The following is a 23,161-nucleotide window of genomic DNA, read 5'->3' as shown; positions in this document are numbered from 1 at the left end:
GATTCACTGATTTTCTTGGCAGGAGACAGTTAAGGACAATTCACTTCTTTTCATGCCAAATGTTCTGAAGGTGTATCTTGAAAATGGACAAACCAAATCTTTCCGTTTTGACTGCAGCACTTCAATAAAGGTAGGCTTGACATGCAATGCTAAGTATGCTGCTTAACTGTCTTGCAAGACCTTCAGTAATTGCTTTTTACTTTGTATGCTCAAAGAACAAAATCAATGGTGTCTTCAACTGGAGCTGGATTCACAATTAAGGAATAATGAGGTTTTGGTCCATTTTTCACCTGCTTAAAATGTGTTGTTTTGTCAATGAAGAAAAAGTAGAGTGATTGTTTTAATGTGACTGGAGTCCAATTAAAATTGCATGGACATGCCACTTTGATATGCTGCCAAATACTAGTATGATTTGTCAGCAAAAGTCAAGATCTTAATCTTTTAAGATGTTAGTTGCTAATTGAATATCATCAAGCCTACCATCCTGTGAACTTGTGATGGGATACAGTAGGATTACGCTGGTGATAAATTGCTTATCTCAGTGTAATGTCATCTAAACTTTCTGTAACACTTTTCAAATAGTGAAATAAAGTGGTGAAGCCCTGGCATGCAATCCAGGCTACAGGGGAGTGTCTGTGACATTCTTTAATGTAGGTTCCTAAATCAGAGCCATTGTTGATGTTTGTCATTGCCATGGAGCAGTATACTAAACAGCAAGACTAGCACTGTTGGGTATGCTGCTATTCTCTCAAGGATTTTATTTGGGTGAGCTAGTTTTAACCTAGATCAGTTACCAAATCTAGGTCACTGCACAGTAGCATGCACCTTGTGACATTGAGATGGGAGATGTATAGGTGGGAATAAGCAGCAGAGGCTGAGGAAGCAATTTTCAACTGTCATGCTAGCTTTTTCTGGCATTCAGAGATTGTAATGTTATGCATCTTTTAAGAAAGGCTGGTTTTCTGCACACCGTGATTATGTAGTATGCTTAATCAATTGGAATGGCAAGGAGAGTGATTTACTGGGTTAAACACAGGACATTTTACTCCAGTCTTCAGGTGAAAGGACAAAACAGATATTGAAGTTCCACGCAAGAACGGTCTGCAACTTCTGATTATAGCTCATCTGTATACTTAAGGCATAAATTGAATTCAAGGAATGGCTAAAAACCTCCATTTTACATCTGTGAGACAAGCAAATTCTTCAGTTATTTTGAGAATTTGGTTGGGTGAAAAATTAGAAGTCATATTTTATGTGGATACTGAAGTCTCCATGTCCTTCTAAGGCCTGTGAACCCACTTTCCTATGAGCCCCCTTTTTAGTATTTTATTAGCATTTTATTATTAAGCATGAAACCAACCAGCCAACCTATTTCAGGTTATTTTGCTTCTTAAGACTAGTCTTTGGCTCACACAAGTTTTTTGGTTGTTCTGTCATGGCTGTGTCATGTACTGTAAGATCATAGATCTAACTGGAAGATACCCATATGGGTTCCATGACCTAGCTGTACTAATCCTGAAGCGTTTTGATCTTAGTCATTATGATTAGTTGTAGGAATTGTTTCCTGCTTGCAGTTAGCAGCAAACAATGCACTGTAAGTGCTTTATTACCATCTCATAATAGCATTCTTTTAAAACTATGTCTCTTCATGTTACTGTTACACCTTTTGTGTTTAGGCAGTGTTCAGGAGTATAAGTAGATTTAATGTAGAGGCAATAAATTCCACTTTAGTAAAAACAGTGCAGTATCAACCTCTGTTATTTAGAGTGGTCGCTTGCTATCCATTAATACTGTCTTTTATTCTTTACAGCATACAGAGTTTGCCCCATTCTCCTACATACATTTTTCATCCTTCCACCAATTTGGTGTTGATTTTCAATAAATGCACTGTAATTGATCAATTAATCTTCCTAACTTATTTTAAAACACTTGGATTATGATTCAGCATGATCTCCTTAGTAAATCCTATCCATCTGGATACTTATGCATATCTAAAAATCTCTTAGATAGAAATGCTTTAATCTTTTTATGAGCATAATGTGAAACTATTTTATAAGGTCGGTTATTATATGTTTCTTTTTGCTACTGCATTCATTAAAGCAAAAGATACCTTTCCAGATGAAATAATACTCTAGGTATATTTACAAAGCATTCTGTGAAAGTAAAGTACAGATTGGTCGAATGTTTTTTTGAGGTTTGTTTAGCTGTACTTTCAGAAACAGTTGTTCTGAAACTGATTCCCCTTGGATGTAAGTCAATGTGGAAAAAAATAATAATAAAAACTGTTTGGAAATGGGTTCTATACTATGGCTTGAGTTGATCCCTGAATTTAGAGCTGCTGCTTGGCACAGGTATCATCATTGATTGAGTTTTAAACTCAAGTATACTCTTTAAACACAAGTATGAATAAGTGGATTTCAAAAGAAAAGCAACATGCCCTAAGAACAAAGAAAGGCTATTAGTTTAATTTTTGCCTTGGACTTATAAATTCTTTTTGTATCCTTTGGTGGCTCTGTCTCAAAAATAAGGGAAGAAACCAGACTTGTTCATTCTGGAAAAATACAGGCTCCAGGGTTACCTCATTGCGGCTCTTCAGTACTTTAAAGGAGCTTAAAAACAGGAGAGAGACAGACCTTTTGTATGGTCTGATAATGATAGGACAAGGGAGAATGGTTTTAAAAGAAAAGAGAGGAGTTTCAGGTTAGATGTTAGGAGAAAATTCTTTACAGAGGGGTTGGTGAGGTGCTGGCACAGTTGTTCAGAGAAACTGTGGTGCCCCATCCCTGGGAGGTACTCAAGGCCAGGTTGGATGGGGCCTTGGGCAGTCTGAGCTGGTGGGGGGCAGTCGTGCCCACAGCAGGGGTTGGGGCTGGGTGAGCTTTGAGGTCCCTTCCAACCCAAACCATGCTGTGATTCTATGATTCTGTGTTAAGTAAAAACGAGAGTGAGAAGGCCCTCTTTCATTTTCTGATGGGGAGGTTCAATCCAGAGAGAGACCAAGAAATATGATTTAAGGGCCATATAAGTATGATCCACATATTAAGCTGCACAGAAAGCTGTTATTTCACTGTACATATGTTGTGGGTTTTTTTTGTTGTTGTTGTTTTTGTTTTTTTGTTTGTTTGTTTGTTTTTGCATACATATCTGCTACTAGAGGTGTTTGAATAAAAAGGCATCATTTTTTTCCCATGGTGAATAGGGGTGTTGTCTTCTGTCTCATGGAGAACTTGCATGAAATACAACCATCTTCTCCTGTAATCTCTGAGCTTCCATCCCAAGCTATATACATGCAGAGTGTGTGAAGAACTTGAACCCAAGCTTTTCCTAAATTAAATTGTATTTTATAAATCTTTTGTGAATTAGGATGTCATCTTAACACTGCAAGAAAAGCTTTCCATCAAGTGTATTGAACACTTTTCACTGATGCTGGAGCAAAGAGTGGAAGGATCTGGAACAAAACTTCTTTTGCTACATGAACAGGAGACTCTAACTCAGGTTTGTGGAATTGTATGTGAAAGATGTGAAAGACATTTGTTTATCAGTATATTTAACTATTATATAACTTTTAACTATTCAAGTGAGTTAACTACAAGTTTTTTTGTCAAATAGTGGCGGTATTTATATGTGGTTATAAGAATCAAGTTGCCATGGAATAATTATTTTTCTGCTACATAGGCATCACATGTCATTGCTTCACTTGGCTGTTAAAGTGTACTGAAAAGTTCATCAAACATCAGACTTATAGAAAATATTTGTCAAGGCCATTCTTCGTATCGTAGGTGACACAGCTAATGAGCATTCTCAGTAGCTGGAAAATCTATTGTAATAGTTCTGAGAACCCCAGTCTGCCAAAATTCCTTTAAGTGTGTATTTTGATCTTTGATTCTTGTCTGATTATGCAGATCTGTATCTGGATAACAGGAAACAATACTCTTTCTGATGAAGCTGTTTGTTGTGGTTTTGCAGTGATACATTATGTCATTTCTGTGACTCAGAAAATGCTGTTGTGGCTTTTTTTCTTAGATCAGGGAGGCAAATCAGGCTGCTGACAGGCCAGTTCTGAGTAGGTGTGAAGTTGATTCATGACTCCCAGCAGACAACCCTGATTTCAGCTGCTATTCCTTTTGACCAGGCTGTTTAGCCTGAAATTCTCCATGCCATTTCTGTGAGCCAGGACAGTGTTTGTATTTTTAACTTTTTCACCTAAATTTAAATATATATATATATACACACACATATAAATTGATTTTTTTTTAAAAAAGAAGAACAGTATTTTAATTTAAATGTCACAATTCCCTCGATCATGTAACTATACTCTGTGCAGTGGTATGAAGAAAGTCAGCTCAGCCACTCATGGTCTTTCTAGTGTGTTCTAACTTAAAAGCATTTAGCTTTGCTGTGTTAGCATTCTTGTTCCGTGGTACAAGCTACTCAATGAATGCTCAGTATCCAGGAGTACTCAGTGCCGGCTCTCATGGCCTAGCTGTCTTCTCTTTGAAGTAACTGGTAAAGTTCCCATTGAAATGAGAGGGATCAGAATAAACCAACACAGAGAGCTTTTGAAAGTCCCATCCCAAGGTTTTGTTTATACATCCAGACTATGTCTGGATACTTGGAATGAGGTCAGAGACAATGAGCGATAAATACACATTCTGAACATTGTTAGTGCTATACAGACTATTGGTTGGAGAATTTTAAAAGTATAGTCTTCTCAATTAAAGATGCTGATAGTAAAGTACAGTAACTTTCGAACTACATTAGCCTAGTTAAATAAACTACATAAACTACATTAATTTATCCTTTGAAGTTCCTGTAAAGTCAGCAATACTCCGATTTGCTATTATAGTGTTGCTGCTAGCCAGGGCTCACAATAGTATTGTTGAACTGTTACTCTTTCATCCAGTTATTTATTAGCTCTTTGGTGGTGCCCAGTAAATATATCCAGGTTACTGTATTATATTCTTAGCAAACAGTTGTGCTAACGAACCAAAAAAAAAAAAAAAAAAAAGTCTTTTTGACCTTCTTAAATGATGGGAGATACCTATTTTGGTCAGAATTTTAGGGTATGTATCTTAATCCATAACGATTCAAGAAAACTGGAAAGACATCTCTTGCAAATTTTCTATTGGATTAAAGCAGTTGTACTCACAGGCTCTCATTCTGGTGGGAAATTTCAACCACCCACATATCCGCTGGGAAAACAACACAGAAGGAGGTCATTAAAGTTAAGATCAGCAGCAGCCTGAGCTGCAACATCTGTGTCCTGGTTGAGTTCGTGATCTTGAGGAACACAGGCCTGGCGATGAATGAGGTCAGGATCCTGAACTGCAAGAGTGCAAATTTCAGTCAGTTTAAGAAATTGTTGGATGAGATGCACTGGGAAACTCACCTTAGGGACAAAGGAACAGAACAGAGCTGGCAGCACTTTAAGGATGCCTTCCTGAAAGCACAAGAGCTCCCTATCCACCAGAATGAGAAATCAGGCAAATGAGGCAGAAAACCAGCATGTCTGAGCAAGAACCTTTTGGTCAGGCTGAAGGGAAGAAGTGAAAAGTATAAGCAGTGGAAGTGGAGATGAGTGGCCTAGGAAGAATATAGGGATGCTGACCTGATGTGCATGGATGGGATCAGGAAAGCCAAGGTGAAGATCATGTTGAACTTGGTGAAGGATGTGAAAGACAGCAAGAATTCTTTAGATACATTGGGCAGAAGGGACATGCAAAGGAGACAGTATCCACTCTGATAAACAAAAAGGGAGAGAGCCTCCTCAGAACACTGAGGTATTTAACAAGTTGTTTATGTCTGTCTTCATGCCCAGTCAGGCTTTTCATGCCTCTCCATGTCCCTGAGCTTCTAAGTGTGGTTTAGAGGAACAAAATCCCTACCAGCATAGGAACAGAGCAAGTCCAAAACCATCTCAAGAGGCTGCACATGTACAAGTCTATGTAGTTGGATGACATGCATCCCAGGGTTCTGAAGGAACAGGCTTATATATGGCAGCCAAGACTCTCTCCATCATATTTGAAATATTGTGGCTGTCAGGTAAAGTCCCTGGTGACTAGAAAAAGGAAATATCACTCTCATTTTCAAGAAAGGGAGAAAGGAAGACCCAGGGAACTGCAGGCTGGTGTGCCTCATGTCTATGCCTAGGAAGATGTGTTAAGGTACATACGAGATGAAGAACTGACAGCCAGCACGACTTCACCAAGGACAGATAGTGTCCGACCAATCTGGTAGACTTCTATGATGGGATGACAGCATCAGTGGACACGGGAAGAGCAGCTGATGTCATCTACTTGGACTTGTGCAATGCTTTTGACATGGTCCCACACCTTATCCTTACCTCTGAATTGGCGAGAAATGGATTTGAAGGGTAGACTATAGAGTGAATAAAGAATTAGGTGGATGATTGTAGTCAGAGGGCTGTTCCCAATGGTTCATTGTGGTTGTTGTTCATAAGTAGTGTCCCATGGGAGTCCGTCTTGGGACCAGTGCTCCTCAACATCTTTATTTTACTCAGGTTTGGTTTTAATCTCTTCTCACTCTGTCTTTGAATAAACGAATTCCACTGCCTTGAGGATGAGTCACATTAGGCAGTCATGCCTATGTAAGTTTAAAATTCTTTCCATGAGATTATATATATCTGATATTCTGATGTGCAATACTTAATAAGGAGCTCATAATAAAGCTTGCTGTTGGGCTGAATTAATTTTTTTATTACATTTCTCTTGAAGGAGGGTCAGTGCCCATGACTACAGACTATTGCACAACAGGAATTGACACAATATTATGGTTGTTCTGCTCTCCTAGGTGACTCAGAGGCCAAGCTCGCATAAGATGAGATGTCTTTTCAGGATTAGCTTTGTCCCAAAGGATCCCATTGATCTTTTAAGAAGAGATCCAGTTGCTTTTGAATATCTTTATGTACAGGTAAGTGAAAGCATGGGCATTGTTAACAAAAAGAATTAAAAAGATGACTGTACTCAGTGTACACGTATATATATAAATTCATGTACAAAAGTGAGGCTGCAATAAGCCCTGGGTTATGTTTTTGCTGCATAAAGCCAATGCACTTGGGGAATGTACAAATCTTTATAATCTGCAAAGTTCCCTTCCCTCCTAAGTCCTGCCGAATAGAGATGTTTTGATGTCTTTCTGAAATATATTTGGCTTTTGAAATGAGCAAAGCCAAAGTAATTGCTTATACTTACTTCTGGTATTATAATATTAGACAGAAATAGTGTCTGAAAAGGGACTTCCAGTAAAATGGATGAGAAAACTGATGTATGAGCAATATGGTTCTTCTTCTGGGCATCTCACTAGACAGAGTTCTACTCTCCTGAGCCCAGATAGTCTAGCACCCTCCCAACATTCATGAATTAAGATTACTCAGTTCCTCAGAGGAAGGATGAGCTTGCATTCCCCAGAAGTACCTTTATCCAGGCGAGCATCTGACATCTCTGAGAGCAGCAGTTCTACTTTCAGTATGGTCTGGTTTCTGAGTTCAGGGTTTCTCTGCACAAAGTGCTTATTTTAAGAAAATGGATTATAATTTTATTGCAACATTTTTGAACTTGATGCTCCCTCTACTGGTTCCTTGTCAGAGCTGTAATGATGTGGTTCAGGAAAGATTTGGACCAGAACTGAAATACGACATTGCCCTGCGGTTGGCTGCACTACAAATGTACATTGCAACTGTGACCACCAAGCAAACTCAGAAAATCTCCCTCAAATATATAGAGTAAGTTGAGAATACAGTGTGATCTTTAAAAGTGAAACATTTGGAAAAGCTCACAGATTAATTTGATTCTTTAATATTCTTATGTGTGTGTACCTATTTTAAGTTTGTTATTCATTACTGAAATTTATCCCGGTGCATTTAGAGCTATAAGTATGGACAATACTTTTACCATTTGGTTACCTGTTTAAACATGTGTGATAGGCTATAAATGTAAATAAGATTAATTCACACACTTTCAGTGGTCAGATCTAAGTTTATATAGCCTGAATCCAAAGGTTTTAGTAGATTATTACAGTAGATTCAGTGGATTTCTTGGTTCAGAAGACTGTAGGGCCTTAGGTTCCATTTGAAATATTTCTTAGATACAGCAGAATCCAGTGAGCATTTGTGTTATGATACCCTCATGACTTTCTAGGAGAGGTTTGGCTTTATGTATAATGAACTATCAGGAAAGAAGAAAATCCAAAATGGAGTTTTGCGTATATCTGCTAGGATAAAAACAAACAACTTTTGTTCTGTTGTTATATTGTATCCTATTAAGGAATCAGCAAAAACTACTTACAAGTGAAGAGTCAGCCTTCTTGCATCAAATAGGAAGCAGTCTGGGCAAAAGGAGGGGAAAAGGCTGTCAAGTTGGCAATCTGATAAAAACAATGATTGTCAGATTTGCATGTACTAAAAAAACCTTAGAAACTAAAATTAAATATGATGTCAAGTCTTCTGCAACTTTTCTACGACTTTTTCTACAACTTTTCATATAACAATTCTATAATGGTGCTTGCCTATGTAATTAGTTGGGATTTAACAAAGTCTAGATTTTAAACATACAAATTGTAAACTTCTTTTCTGCCTGTTATGTTGGAAAAGAGGGAAGTGACAGAAGGGAGAATAAATGCATTTTATAGCATCTTCATAAGTAACATATAGTTTGAATATAGAAAATAATGTGTTATTGCAAAACTCTGGACTTAACTCTTCTGTTTACAGGAGTTCATTTACTTGTCTTCACAGTCGCCAGTCTTTAGATAAAAAATCATCAGAGGAACTTGAAATTAAATATATGCCTTTTATTGCAGAAAAGAATGGGGATTAGAGACTTTTCTTCCATCTGCTGTGCTGCAAAGCATGAAAGAAAAGAACATAAAGAAAGCACTTTCACACCTTGTCAAAGCAAATCAAAACCTAGTTCCTCCGGGTAAAAAGGTATTGCATTTGCATCTTAATGGAAAATATGTTTTTAAAGAACAGAAGGGGTGGCATGCATGGGAAACCTATACAATTAATCCTTTAAAGAAACACCTAGCCATTATTTTTTCAGAGAGTATAGACAATTTAACTTACACTGCTCGGTACAGCATAGCAAAGAGCAATTAAAAATAATTAATTATACCCCAACTAAACTATCTTCTTAACTGGAGAATGTCAGAAAACTGATTATTAACACTTCAGGTATGATAAAGATATGTGTATATATTTAATTCATGTAGGGCTTCTTATTAATGGCATACTTGTTAGAATTTTATTGTTCTTTCTCTGATGCTATGATCTGAAACACACTAACCCATGGGCCAGTGTAAATGCTGTTTGTAGGGACATTTTCCATTATGCTTTAGATATGTTTAATGTCAAGTGCCTCACAGTATAAATGATGATCCTTATAGAACTGATCAAAGCTATTTTAAAATGCTTTTCTTAGCACTAAGCTTTCATTTCAGTTGGAAAGAAGTGTGGAGGACAATGTCTCTGAGAAATGCACGCATCATTGTTGAATGCATAGCTATGGGTCTGGTTTTAGACACCGTAATGAGGTTTCATTATGTAAGCCAACTAGTCTCTTTTGTAGTCAACAGGGAGAAATATCCACTTGAGGGAGCAACTCATCCCATCCCACAGTAGACACTAGAAATAGGTCAGGTTGCTTGTCCTAGAAATGCCTTTTTCTCTCCATTGACAATAAACAGAACGTAAGAGTGACAAAGTGAACTGAGTTCTGCTCCATGAGACTTTGTTTCTGAACAGGAAAAGCCCCAGACTTCAGGAGTTTGAGCTAAGGTTCATCATGATCTGCAGAAATCCTGCTTGGAAGATCTGTGTGTTTGACCTGTAATGCTCAGGGAGAAAAGTCATTGTTTTGAATGGAGCACTGTATGACTCTAGTACTGCTGAAGTTAAAGCTAAATAATGCCAATTACTTTTTGTGTCTCATAATGGCATATGTTTGGTTTTATTTTGAGAGCCATCACTACTGCTGGAATCACAGATGATGGCAGTGGCATTCAGTGTTGATTCTTGGTTAGAAAAGTTGCAACAATGCCTTCCTGCAGCAGACTTTGTTATTTTTGCTTTTTTCTTCTTTATATGCTCTTTGGAAATATACCATGTGCTTCCCCAGTTTTTTTTTAGCAGGCAGTTTCAGAAACAAAGATCTGAGCTCATCATCACCTGTAGGTACTAGGCTAGAACAAGCCTCTGCTATCTTGTTTCCTTTTGCATGAGGGGCAGCTTGTAACTCTTGGGATTCTCCCTTTTTTTTACAAGCCCTGTGTATTTCTCCATCCAACTGAGCACTTACTGAAGGGAAAGGGAATACATTACCCCTTGGCTCTCTGCTTCAGATTCATTTCCACCTTGGAGTCTAAAAAGACCTTAGTTTAGGGACTCTTAAAATGCTGTTTGAGACCAAATAAGCTTTTGAGCTAGAAATCTAGTGGCTGATGAGAGAATAGAAAATGAGATGAGCTCGATAAAGCCCACATGTAAAGATTTACACAAGGGATATGAAAGTTCTGGCTCCAGATTGTTTGGGTGAAATGAACTATTTCTTGGTTCCATTCAGTCTCATAAAATATATTCCAGCTTGTTCTTTTTAAGTAGGTAGTTTAAGCTAAAAGGAGAAAAAGGAGGTAAATTATGGTATGTACTGCATGATAGGATTGTATGTATTGATGTTCTGTATTTGGCTTGCAGATTTATTCCCTACTAAATATAGTGGAATAATTTTATTTTAAAAAATTGAGATTGCAGTAATGAGGTGGAATAATATGCCATATGCTGCAAGTACCTAACAAGATGTAATACACATAGCTGACAAAACAAAATTCTTTCATCTCTTTCTCTGTATCAGTACATAAATGTTTAAGAACTGGTGATGATTATGAATTGAAAGCTGTTGACTGGCCTTGAAATCCCTCAGTGAACAGATGTTTAACCTGAGTACTTTAACATTTTCCCTTTGTTGGAGCAGTGATGATGCTCTTGCATTGCCCTCAAGCAGCCCATAGCCAAGTCCTCAATGCATTTGAACTAAAAAAACACAGTTTGAATTTTAAGAACAAAACTGTTTTCTCATCTGAATCTCAAGCATCTGATGGTTTGGTTTCAGACTCTGAAGAGCTCTTATTTCAGTTCCTTAGAATACATTAATACATTTTGGTTTTTGAAAACTTGGTAATGTGTTGGTTTCTACCACTATATCTTAATTCTGTTTCTCTTTCCTCAGCTGTCCGCTCTGCAAGCTAAGGTGCATTATCTAAAGTTCCTCAGTGATCTCCGATTATATGGAGGGCGTGTTTTCAAGGCAACGCTAGTGGTAATATTTCTCTTGAAATAGTCTTTATCTTCTCCTGATGTTTTTTTCCACTCTTTGCAAAAATTAGACCACAAAATTTCCTTTAGAAGTTCCATACATACATTTTAAAAAGTAATTGTTAAATTGAACAGGTCTTTATTTTTTCCTGTAGAAAATAACATTCCTGTTGTAATTTGAATTTTTGACGAGGGTTTGGGGATAGGTAGCATCCATTTGGCCAATAATGCCATCCAATTAACTGAAGAATACTTAAACTGTTACTCTAGAAAACACTGGACAGCAGAAACTTTTGATTAATGGCAGGAAATTCCATCCATCCATCGAACAACCTATCCATCTAAAAACTACAGTACAGTCAATATCCAGGAGCAGATTCCTTTGCTTTTTATATTAATTAACAACACTGTATACTCTTTTATGTTTTATCTTCTTAGAAAATTATGATGATCTTTAATCATGAAAATCGAGCTTCTTGAAAATGAAAGAAAGCAGTGGCCAAGCAGTGCCTATCATGGTTTTCTTTTATTTTTTTCCTTTTTATGCTAAAGCAGGGAGAAAAGCGTTCAGAAGTGACTTTGTTAGTAGGGCCACGGTATGGTATCAGTCACGTGATAAACACCAAAACAAACCTGGTGGCTCTTCTGGCAGACTTCAGTCACGTGAACAGGATTGAGATGTTTACAGAAGACGAGAGCAGTGTTAGAGTTGAGCTGCATGTCTTAGATGTAAAGGTAAGTGTTTTTGTTGATTTCTGATGATACAGTGCCTTTAAATAAAGTTTTTGCCATTTTTCTTTGAATATTTGATCAAGCTGTACTAACTGTTCCAAAGGTTTTCATGAGTGATACCCTGAAACTGCACTTTTAGGGGTTTTTTTGTGTTTTTTTTTTTCGTATTTTTTTGTCAGAGTGCACGGGGAGCACTTGTTAGCGCTTTGCTGCTCTTACATTCTTTTTCTGATTTTTCTCTTGGCTGGCCCTGGGCAATTTGCTTTGTTGTTTTATTCCTTGATTTCCATGGTGAGAAGAGGTGATGATGAGACTGACCTTCTTTTGAAGTTCCTTGAGCTCCTAGAAGCCTGTTTAGTCATAATGTAATTACTGTTAGAGTTTTGCCAGCTGTATCAGACCAGCAGCCCATGTAACCCTGTGTTTTATCTACTAAGGGCACTGCATGTTACCACATAGTGGTTACCAGCGAAATAACCTGTAAAAAAACACTTTATTTTTTGTTAGTCCATAAAGTCCTAATTAAGTTCTTTGCCATTAATTATGCATTATTTGATGTTATTCTTCTACCTACAGACATTAAATTTCTCTGCAATCCCACCTAACACTTTACATTTGTGGTGTTTAGTGGCAATGGCTGGAGTTTTATATGTTGCATTGTCTTGGATCTTCTTTGTATGTCTCCTATTAGATTGTGAAATGAAAGACTTCACAGACTTTGTAAAGCATAAACCAAAACAATAAGAGATTAAAGGAAGAGTTCTCATTATACTTGAAACTTAAATATACTATTAAAATAAATAGAGTCTATTAAAATAAATTGGCCTAAATAGTCCTGTGTAAGCCTTTTTAATGATGGAGATTTACATTTTTTAAAAAACAACCATACACAAGTGATATTTTACTAAGCTTTTGGTTTGAATGCTTTAGGCTTACTGACCTGAAAGTCTTCCCCTGTATTTAAGTCAAGAAAAAACGCTACTATAAATTAATAGATACCCTTTGACAGCAACTTCATGGTAATTTATAGGCTGGGGAGCACAGCATCTCTTTCACTGTATTTAGCAATGTGAGCATCTTAGGCTTCTTTGCTTGTAATACTGTGCTAAACCCATAGCCTGTAGAGTAAAAGCTGTTATCCCATCTTTCTGATGGAGAAAGTAATGCAGAAATTATTCTCATCTTCTCGCATATAAAATGTGGTACTATATGCCATGGAATTTTATATTAACATGGCTTTATACGTATATACTATAATACTGTTGCTGTCTTATTGCAAACCATGGATATCCACATCTAAATCCCCATGTCCTTGCCTTTCAACGCATTCGGTCTTAAAACCAGACAGAATTGTTTAACATCAAAATTACAAAGGTATGAGGCCACGGATTGAATTTGACGAAACAAAACAAAACAAGTGTGGGGAAGTAGTATGGAATGTAACAGTTTCTTCTGGAGTAAATGTGGACACACACACAAGTAGTTACTCTCAACTGATGTTTTCGTACGTTGGCATACGCTAAGCTATCAGGTTCATATATCCAGATTCCAGTATGCCAATAAATGTCATTTTCATAGCAAATAAGCAGTTGTGTTCTTTTATTTTTGATTCCTTGTAATGTCTTCTCAACCATAAATCACTTGGGAGAAGCAGCCAATAAAAATCTAACTAACTGCCACAAGGCTGTTCATCAGATTAACAGCAATGCTTGGCACTGTTTTCAGCAATATGAGGCTTCTTTGGAGATTGTCTGTTTCTGTCAATCATTGCAGAAAAAAATGAGATTGATACTTGTAGCATTTCAAGTAGTCACCCAAAAGGAAAAATATTAAGTTGCCTGCTGTAGGTTTAGTAATTTGCAAGTAATTTTTCAGCTGTATTTGAATTATTTTGAAAGAAGCATGCATTGAATAGAACCTCATACTGTAGCACAGAATACTTTAAAGAAAACAAAATGCATTGTTTTTTCCTTGTTGCTGAAAACTGTTCATACAGCGGTTTGGAGACTGGTGGTAAGCTGTGAACATAAACTATGCTTTGGCCATTTCCTCCATTGCAGTCAGTTGCCTTCTGGTTGCAAAAGTCCATACAGCTGTATGAACTGTGTGACTGCTGTAATTGTTTGTCTACTGTGTAACTTCTGCCTGTCATGGTAAGGACGTTGCAATTCCTATTTCCTCTGTGAGTTCAGGGGGATAGACAGCTCAGAATGAATTTGATCTTTTTTGGCATCTTTTGGTGTTAAAGTCTCCAGAAACGTGAAACGTGTTTTCTTTACTGTGGCAAAAGGAAAACAAATAAAGGACAGTATGCTTCATTCAGATTTTGTATGTCTAATGCTCTCTAGCATGTCAGATGCAGTTTTTCAAACCATGCCATTTTTCTGTTAAATCTGACTGTTTACTTTAAATGCTTAGAGCTTATTTTCCATGTTGACCTCACTTCTAAGGGTCTCTCTCTTCTCTGTGTCTGTTTGTCTGCTTTTTTTTTCATCTCTTGTCTTTTTAGTAATGCCACAAGGTCATAAATACCAAAAGTATTTAAGATCTCATTTTAATGTTCACTGCTGAAGCTGTGTATTGATAGCTTTAGCCTCACTGCTGTATTTTTTCAACTTGAATTTTTCCATCTGTTTACTTCCTATTTTACTTCTTTACATGGGCTTAGGGCAGCTAATTTTCTGGCAAGCTACAGCGATTCCCATACTACTGCAAGAATCCATACTCTAATGTACCAGGCTTTTATTCCTTGTGTTTTCAAAGTAATAGTAGACAGTGCTTAGGTGAGAAAAAAATATATCTGTACAAAAGAAAGATGGAACCAGTCTTAAAGTAATCAACTTTATTCAGAAAGACAACTGTTAAAATGTCCAATTTGATTTCTACCTTATTCCAGTTCCAGTCTTTTCTAAACCACTGAGTTCTTGGGGTAGAAAGAGCCCTGTGAGTCCATCAATCCCAGCCCCCACCCCACCAACACACCCAGAGCTGGGTGCTTGGTCCATGGCCAGATGGTTCTTATTGATCTCCAAAGGGCAGACTGCACAACCTCAGGACATCCTGTGCCACTGCTTCATCACCCACACGAAGTGCTGCCTGCTGTTCAGAGGGAACCTCCTCTGTTCCATTTTCTGTTGCCTCTTGTCTGCACTGGGTACAGACAAAGAGGTTGGCTCCATCTTCTTTTCACCCTCCTTTTGAACATTTATCTACTTTTATAAGTTCCTCCCTTAAAATATTTGGTATTGCTTGATGTTAGTAGTGAGGAAAATAAATTATCGTGTATTTTTCAATGTGACATTTGCAGTGTAATTTCCTTTGATTCTGTGCAGTAGTATAGTCGGCAGGTAAACAGATTGAGAAGGAACAGCTTTAACCAAGACTTGGTTGTATTCTTCTCAGCCTATTACTCTACTGATGGAGTCATCAGATGCAATGAACCTTGCTTGCTTAACAGCTGGATACTATAGACTGCTGGTTGACTCAAGGCGCTCCATATTCAACATGGCCAACAAGAAAAATACAGGCAACCGAGAAACAGGTATTCATTGCATAGTGTGATAATGATCACAGATGTAGAGCAGAAGTCAGCTTAAGCCAGTACACTCCAAATAAATACAAATGCCAAATGAGAGGGTTGCTGCCTTAGACCTGGCACCACAGCGTACTCGTTCAGCTTTATGATGTTCCAATACTCAGCCTTAGATAGCATGAATTTCTTTCATAAGTGTAGTGAAACAGATGCATGCTCCCTATGAACGTTATTGAGTTACATACGTATATCTTTATAAGAATACACCTGGTGCTGGGGAAACCAGCTGTGAATTTGGTTTTGTGTTACTGCTCCTGGAATAGCATTTGTACCTAGCTGTGGTTTAGTTTTGCTCTGAAGTACACAAGTAATAGTTAAACTTTAGGTCATTAAATCAACAGTTATTTATCTCAGAGCAAAAGCAAGCTTCAGAATGCTTTTGTGAAGTGTTTGATGGCCTGGCTGTCCTGTTCAGAATGTTCATTGCTCAGTATTAGCAAGTTATTGTTTAAAAAACTGCATAAACTTGCTTTGTGTTTTCACGGTGTTTCTTTTTTGTCTCCCATGTGGCAGGAATTGAAAACAGAGGGAAGCATAACCTCCTTGCTTCTGAGTGGAACTGTGTACCAAAAACTACCACATTCCTGGCTGAAGATCAAGAGACTCAAATGTCTTTTGGTGATCCTAAACAGAAGGCTATAGATGTTTCTGAAAGTCTGTTATGTCAAAAAGAACACAGACATCTGTACATAGAAAATACCTATAATTCAGGTGGATTTGATCAGCATCTGACCAAGCAAGACCCCACTGATGCAGAAGAAAGTAGAAATTTTAATCAGCCTTCGCTGCTGTCACTCTCAGGTTTGGAATCTAGCAAGAAAGCACAGGATTCTCCTAGGGGAGCAAAAGTTTCCTTTATATTTGGAGATCACAACTTGGATGGTATCAGTCCCCAGACTCTTGGCTATGAAAGGCTTTTGGATGAAAGTCCAGAAGTACTAGAAAAACAAAGAGCCATTTATATTAATAATGCCAATGACATTAAAGGTCTGGAGTTGTCACCAGATGCTGAAAGCATTCAGTTTGCTACAAATGCTGTTTATGCAACCATAAGTGATGGTAAAATATTTGGAGCTGCAGAAGGGATAGAAGAGCCTTTGCTGCATGATATTTGTTATGCAGAAAACACAGATGATGCCGAAGATGAAGATGAAGTAAGCTGTGAAGAAGACATTATGGTAGGAGAAATCAATAGGCCTGCTCTTCTCAGCCTTTCTGGTTCTAATGATGACATTATTGATTTGACTTCACTTCCACCTCCAGAAGGTGATGATAATGAAGACGATTTCCTATTGCATACCTTAAATATGGCCATTGCTGCTCCTCCACCTGGCTTCAGGGACAGTTCAGATGAGGAAGACTCTCAGAATCAAGCAACACAGCCTAGAGACGACAAGGAGCAAGCCAGTAATCTAGGCAGTGATGACATTCCAGTGTCGCTTATCGATGCTGTCCCTACTAATACAGAGGGGAAGTGTGAGAAGGGGCTAGATGATGCTGTAGTCTCTACACTTCAAGCACTAGAAGCTTTGGCTGCTTCAGAGGAACAGCAGACGAATGACAATTCAGGTTCTTTCACCATAGTTACATTTATTCATTGAAAATCATTCCATCTCATCCAATACTCCATTTGGGTTTTCCTTTTTTTTTTTTTTTTTCTTTTTTTTTTTTTTTTGGCCATCATTTTCCATACATCATATTCCATATTGTGTAATGGAACTGCTGTTAATGTTATTAAGCTACCTGTCCTGGGAACTGTGCAATAAAGTCAGAGTATTTTTACAAAGAATATTTTTGTCTCTAACACACGCCTTTGCTTGTCGCTTGTCCAGGTGCTTCAGCTGCTGTCATTAATTGACTCTTATTTTTTGTGGCTTGCAGGTGTAGCTATCTTGCGAGCATATAGCCCTGAGTCATCTTCAGATTCTGGCAATGAAACAAATTCCTCTGAAATGACTGAAAGTTCTGAATTAGCCGCAGCACAGAAACACTCAGAAAACACTGCACGCATGTTTTTGACCACAAGTGAAGGCTACCAACCTCTTGTGGAAGAGCAGACTGAATTCCCCATTGCTAAGAGTCAGGCTGGAGGGCCAGGTATGAAATCCTCACAGCCTTTGGTTGGTCGCCAGGCTGCAGACCTGCAATCAAAAGTTGTGCCTTCAAAGCAGATTCTTCATTCGGATAACATGGAAATGGAGCCAGAGACTATGGAAACAAAATCTGTCACTGATTATTTTAGCAAATTGCACATGGGATCCTTGGTATATTCTTGCACTAGTAAAAGGAAAAGTAAGATGACAGAGAGTGAAGTAAAAGCACCCTCTGATGGGAATGCTACTGTGAAAAAGCAACAGGGAACTAAAAAAGCAGAGACTGATGAAGAACTAAAAGCTAAATTTGGAACTATTTCAGCAAGAGACAGTCAACGCCTAAGCACTTTCAATGTGGAGAGAACTGCCTTTCGCCAAAGATGGTATGGTGCCGATGATGGGGCAGCAGATAAGCCAAGCCCAGAAGCAGCAAATGGGAAGACTTTTCCAAGAGTTCCTGTCCGTGGTAAAACAGAAACTGACTGTAAGGATGAAGTGGATCCTGAGGTGGATCAGGATGACACCTCAGGGCTTAGCCAAGGTGAAAACTTTTTGTCAGATATGACTCCTGTGTCTTCAGCCAAAGACCTAAATGATGCAGAAGATACCGATTTATCTGCAGATGACCATCCTTCAAAGCTTCCAGAAGCTGAGCAGAGTGTGGCTAGACTTTGTGAGTATCACTTGGCTAAGCGCATGTCATCTCTGCAAAGCGAAGGCCATTTCTCACTCCAAAGCTCTCAGTGCTCTTCGGTAGATGCAGGATGCAGCACAGGCAGTAGCACGTGTGCTACCCCTGTTGAATCTCCCCTTTGTAGCTCTGATGTTAAGCACGTTATCTCTGACCCATCAATGAAGGGCATTGCCTATATTCCAGCTGATGAAAGAGCTGCCGTTCTTCCAAACCATGGAACAACATACAAGGACCTGCATCAGCAGCCTGAAGCTGTGTGTCACAGGATGACAGTGCCTGTCGTGCATTCAGCAATTAATGCTGAGCCACTGTTTGGCACTTTGAGGGAAGGATGTCATCGGATCCCCAAGATAAAAGAAACTACAGGTACAGCAGTAATAAAGCATTTCTTGTGTTTGTTCTTAAAGCTGCATGTTAAGGTTGAAGATTGGGTGTGATGTTTGCATCCTCTTTACCTTGCTTTACATCAGCAATCTGTAGCATGTGGTGAGATTAGACTTTACTGTATGTATTCACTTCATTTATACATGTTGAGATGTTTGTAAGGCCTGGTTAAAAGTGCTAATTTAAAAAAAAAAAAAAAAAAAAAAAGAATCTCTCATTACAGTTAAGAATAAGTCTCCTATATTTTTATATCTAATATTTGGGAGATAGGTATGTAGAGGCTTAGGGGAAAAAGTGTTCAGTGGAAGCTCTCCAAAATCCACGTTCATTTGAGTTCTAGGATACTTTTTAGATTATAAGATGAGTTCACAAGGTATATTAATGTAGGAGAGAAAAAACTGTATTTCATTTATTATTTTGGGGTTTTTTTTTTGCTATTTTAGCAGATTGTCAAAAGCACAGCAGTATGACTAAAAAGCTCTAATTGTAAAGGCGAGAAAACAGTCAATATCAAGCATGTATTTACTTCACCGTCTGATAGTAGGTGTTTCTTTTAAGAGTAACGTGCATAGTGAATCATTACCACGTTTTGAAGTTTCAATTTCAAGCGTCTTAATGAACTTATTGTTAAAAAAAAAAAAAAAAAACACCGTTCTTCAGTGACAGCACTGGAAATGCTTTCCTTTGGGTTTTAAACATTTCCCTCTTCTTGATTTGCAGCCCACATGTAGCAGTAGTGTGGGAATGCATGAAAATCTGAAAGTGGAGCAGACTAGGAACAAGAGTGAGAAATTCTCTGAATTCTCTGCCAATAAAACTTTAACATAACAAACCAAAATTCCATGCCCTCATTGGTATAGTTAAAGAAGGTATTTAATCCTAAAATATTCATTTAATTATTTAATAGAAAGCAATCAATTTGAATGTTGGGGGGCCTGTCAGAAGTTTTATAGGTGATTTTCTATTCCCTTTTTTCAGTTTGTTCTGTAGTAGGATGAACGGTTACGTACTGGCAAGTTAAAATTTGTTGATAGATTTTGGAAGGCGTTGTAGTGAAATACAAAAGACATGAGGAATTAGCGATGCCTGTTTTTGTGAAATACTTTGAGAAACTGAGACCACTGGAAAACACCAGCAACCAATTTACTTTGCTGTTAAAGATATTTAAAATCTTCATCTCTGAATATTATCAGGGTGATGCTTAATTATTCTGTCTGCTCTTCTACTACCCCTAGTGTAGCTTTCACAGAGCCTGAAAAGGGAAGACAAGGAGGCATGCCTGCAGCTTTTCCTAGACAGCCTCTAGCTGACTCCATCATGCTATCATCCATGCTATCAGAATCAAAGGTGCCAAGTCAAAATCAAGACTCTTGTGACATTCCCAAAGTAAATCAGGCTTGTGGGGCAACAGTTAGTTTACGGCCATATGACATGATAGGAGGAAGCCTCAGGATGCCGCACAACAGGAAAGTGCTGAGACGCAGCAGCAGCATCATTGGAGGATCTGCAGGCATTGAGATGCTGTTTGAAAGTAAGGCAGCCACAGCCAGCTTGAAAAGCATGGATAGTACCCAAAGGGAAGAATCCAGATCCGAGAGAAAGGTGGAACACTCTCCGGGCAAAAAGCTGTCAAAAAGTTTCTCCCAGAGCTGTGTATACGTCAGCACTGATAGGAAGGACAGTAAGAGGTGTTCAGGCACAGGTGCCAGTCAGAAGGACTCCAAGCAGTGTCGAGCGTTGCCATTGCGGAAGCTGGACACCCGTACCTGGAGGTGTCGTGGTCCCTTTAGCTACTGCTTCCTGAGCGGAGGAAATGATGACAATGATGATGAAGATGGTGGAGGCAGCCATCAGCTCTCATGTCTCTTCGAACCGGAGATCCCGTGTGAGCTCTCAGAACCAGCCAGTCAGTCTTTTTCCAGTGAAAATGAACAGAAGGACTTGGAGTCCCCGGAAGCTACTGAGTTCCCGCAGGATGAGGCAGTTAATGAACACGAGAAGAGCAGTGCTGACACCCAAGGTGGCCAAATTGACATGAATCTCAATGATGTGGCCTTCGATGCACGAATCGCGCGAATAAATGTGATGAAAGAGAAGACATATGCAATGCCTGATGGATTTATTGCAGCACAAAAGGATGCCAATGAGTTACTCTCACTGGTCCGAGCAAGTATGGGCAAGAGAGAAGATTTACATCCCGAAACATATGACCTTAAACTTTCTAAGTACAAACAACTGTTATCTATGGAATCTAGACAGTTGGGAAGTGCCTGCAGGAAAATGGCCATGGCTGATAAAAGCCCTGAGGAAATGCTTTTAGCTATGACTTCCAGCTTTCAAGTACTCTGTTGCTTAACAGAAGCCTGCATGCGTTTAGTTAAAGTCATGAACTCTGAAACTCAGCAGCAGGAAATTATAGCTAAGATAGACGAGGTTGTAATAAACTACATTTGTCTTCTGAAGGCTGCAGAAGCCGTGTCAGGCAAGACCTCCAGTGATCCTAGCATTAAACTCTTGGCTCGACATTCAACTACCATGGCCGCTATTGTAAGCACACTAACACGTTCTCTTAAAATGCTTTTGAACAAATAAAATACAAAAGTCACTTCATAATCTACCTTTGCAAAGCCATACATTAAAAACAAACAAACAAACAAAAACAACAAAAAACCTTTTATTTACTTTATGTGTATGAACTAATGTAACAAATCCAGCTTTCTCTGTATATTTTGTTATTTTATATAAAATAGGTAAGCGGTTAAAAACAAGATAGAACACTGAACGCTGACAACAGTGCTGACCAGATCTGTCCTTCCGTTTATACAAAAAGAAAAGCCAAAAAATCCCCTCTCCCCACAACCAGAAAAACTAACAGAAAAAAAAATAAATAATAATAATTAAAAAAAAAATCCTGTAGAGGAGCAAATTGACTTTTGGCTATTTTTCATATAGTCAAATCTATGGTTGTATGAAGTGAACTTTTAAAGTCCGTTATGTCAATGAAGTTGTTTTCCGTTTCATCCAAGTTTTCACTTGGAGAATGCTACGTGTTTAGAAATGAAAAATGAAATCATAATGTATATAACACAATATTTAATGTTTTAAAATTATAATTTTTAAGCATTGAAAATAGCGAAGAGACATTTAAAATCCAAGAGACTATTATAAGTTACTAGAGAATATATATATATAATAAATGACTCTTTTGTTCATATTGCCTGAATTACCTGATTCTTCTTTTCTAGAAAGTTCTATATTTAAAAAATAATATTAAAAAAAAAAAAAATAGAAGGTATTGAATATACCGAATTTAGAGGGTATCTATCTGATGTATTGAACATTACAGTGTTGCATTTCAGACAGTGAACGTACCTGCGGAAGACAGACTGAGGTCATAGGAACCAGAATGGTGATGGTACCTGAAAGGAGAATTTGATGCCATACTGATCAGTTCAGAATGTATAGGGTGGATGTGCCCTGGTAAATGAGAGACACGACCATCAGGAAATTCCTGTGCTGTTTACTGTTTCATCATAAATCTATGGTGCATCTGAACAACATGAACTGCATCTATTTTGTTAAATATTTTATACTTCTTATTTTATGATTCTGAATGTTTAACTGTAAATAAGTTAGAAATAAAATGAAGTTTTCAGAATACAATAAATATCTATGAAATATTTCAAGGCAGAAACAGTCCTTCTCTGAGTGATGACAAAGGCAATTCATGAATAATATGTCCCAATCTGCTTTCCAAACATTTTGTAGTCTTACATTAGAGAGACAACCAAAAGCTCTGTTTCACATGGCAAGTAGGCTTTATCAAGAACATCTGTTAATCTTTCCAGCCACTTAGCAGCAGCAGCCCTTACGAAAAGTGCAAAATACCGTTCTCCAAACTGGTATGGGTAGTTTTCATCCATTTTTCATAATGTCGCATATAAAGAACATTACCATATGTTTTGGAGACTTACCCACTCAGCTGAAGCAAGCGTGAATCTTTCTATGCTGGACGAGGAGGACTGAACCATCAAAATTACACTTTTGCTAAGGTAGTTTTTCCTTGTTTGGAATAATGCACTTCACTGTGAAACCCAGAGAAGTGTTTTTTCTTTGACTTCAGAGAAACATCCCCAGAAACTCAATATCAAGAACTTTGTTTTCTGCAGTAGAAAAATTGGGTTTCCTAGGCCAACTCATTCTGCATGGGTCCACTACTGTTGCTCAGAGACAGACTGCAGGATTAATTACTTTGATGGTGAGGAACGGCAGCGTGTCCTACATACTGCTGAGTGTTACTGCTCTCATTCTGAAAGCCACTTTCAAAGTGGGGCTGAGTG

The 23,161-nt window shown here is 38.1% G+C and overlaps 1 protein-coding gene across 3 annotated transcripts in view; it reads left to right on the top strand.

The window, feature by feature from the left end:
- FRMPD4 (FERM and PDZ domain containing 4) overlaps positions 1 to 22,504 on the top strand; it is a 289,619-nt gene extending 267,115 nt beyond the window's left edge. Inside the window, exons 7-17 of one of the 3 annotated variants that reach the window (XM_072340063.1) lie at positions 23 to 130; positions 3,364 to 3,495; positions 6,811 to 6,930; positions 7,605 to 7,741; positions 8,818 to 8,944; positions 11,241 to 11,330; positions 11,882 to 12,061; positions 15,461 to 15,599; positions 16,164 to 17,219; positions 17,532 to 18,803; positions 20,062 to 22,504. In XM_072340063.1, coding sequence (XP_072196164.1) covers positions 23 to 130; positions 3,364 to 3,495; positions 6,811 to 6,930; positions 7,605 to 7,741; positions 8,818 to 8,944; positions 11,241 to 11,330; positions 11,882 to 12,061; positions 15,461 to 15,599; positions 16,164 to 17,219; positions 17,532 to 18,803; positions 20,062 to 21,413 — 4,713 coding nt within the window. In that variant the 3' untranslated portion in view covers positions 21,414 to 22,504. Of the gene's footprint in view, positions 1 to 22; positions 131 to 3,363; positions 3,496 to 6,810; positions 6,931 to 7,604; positions 7,742 to 8,817; positions 8,945 to 11,240; positions 11,331 to 11,878; positions 12,062 to 15,460; positions 15,600 to 16,163; positions 17,220 to 17,531; positions 18,804 to 20,056 lie in introns of all 3 variants that reach the window. The other 2 variants (XM_072340055.1, XM_072340072.1) reach the window with 2 other exon arrangements.
- The last annotated feature ends 657 nt before the right edge of the window (positions 22,505 to 23,161 follow it).

This window comes from Excalfactoria chinensis, chromosome 1 (assembly GCF_039878825.1).
Source record: "Excalfactoria chinensis isolate bCotChi1 chromosome 1, bCotChi1.hap2, whole genome shotgun sequence".
NCBI lineage: Eukaryota > Metazoa > Chordata > Aves > Galliformes > Phasianidae > Excalfactoria > Excalfactoria chinensis.
Note: the sequence above shows the minus strand (reverse complement) of the source record. Positions and strands in the feature narration are given on the sequence as shown.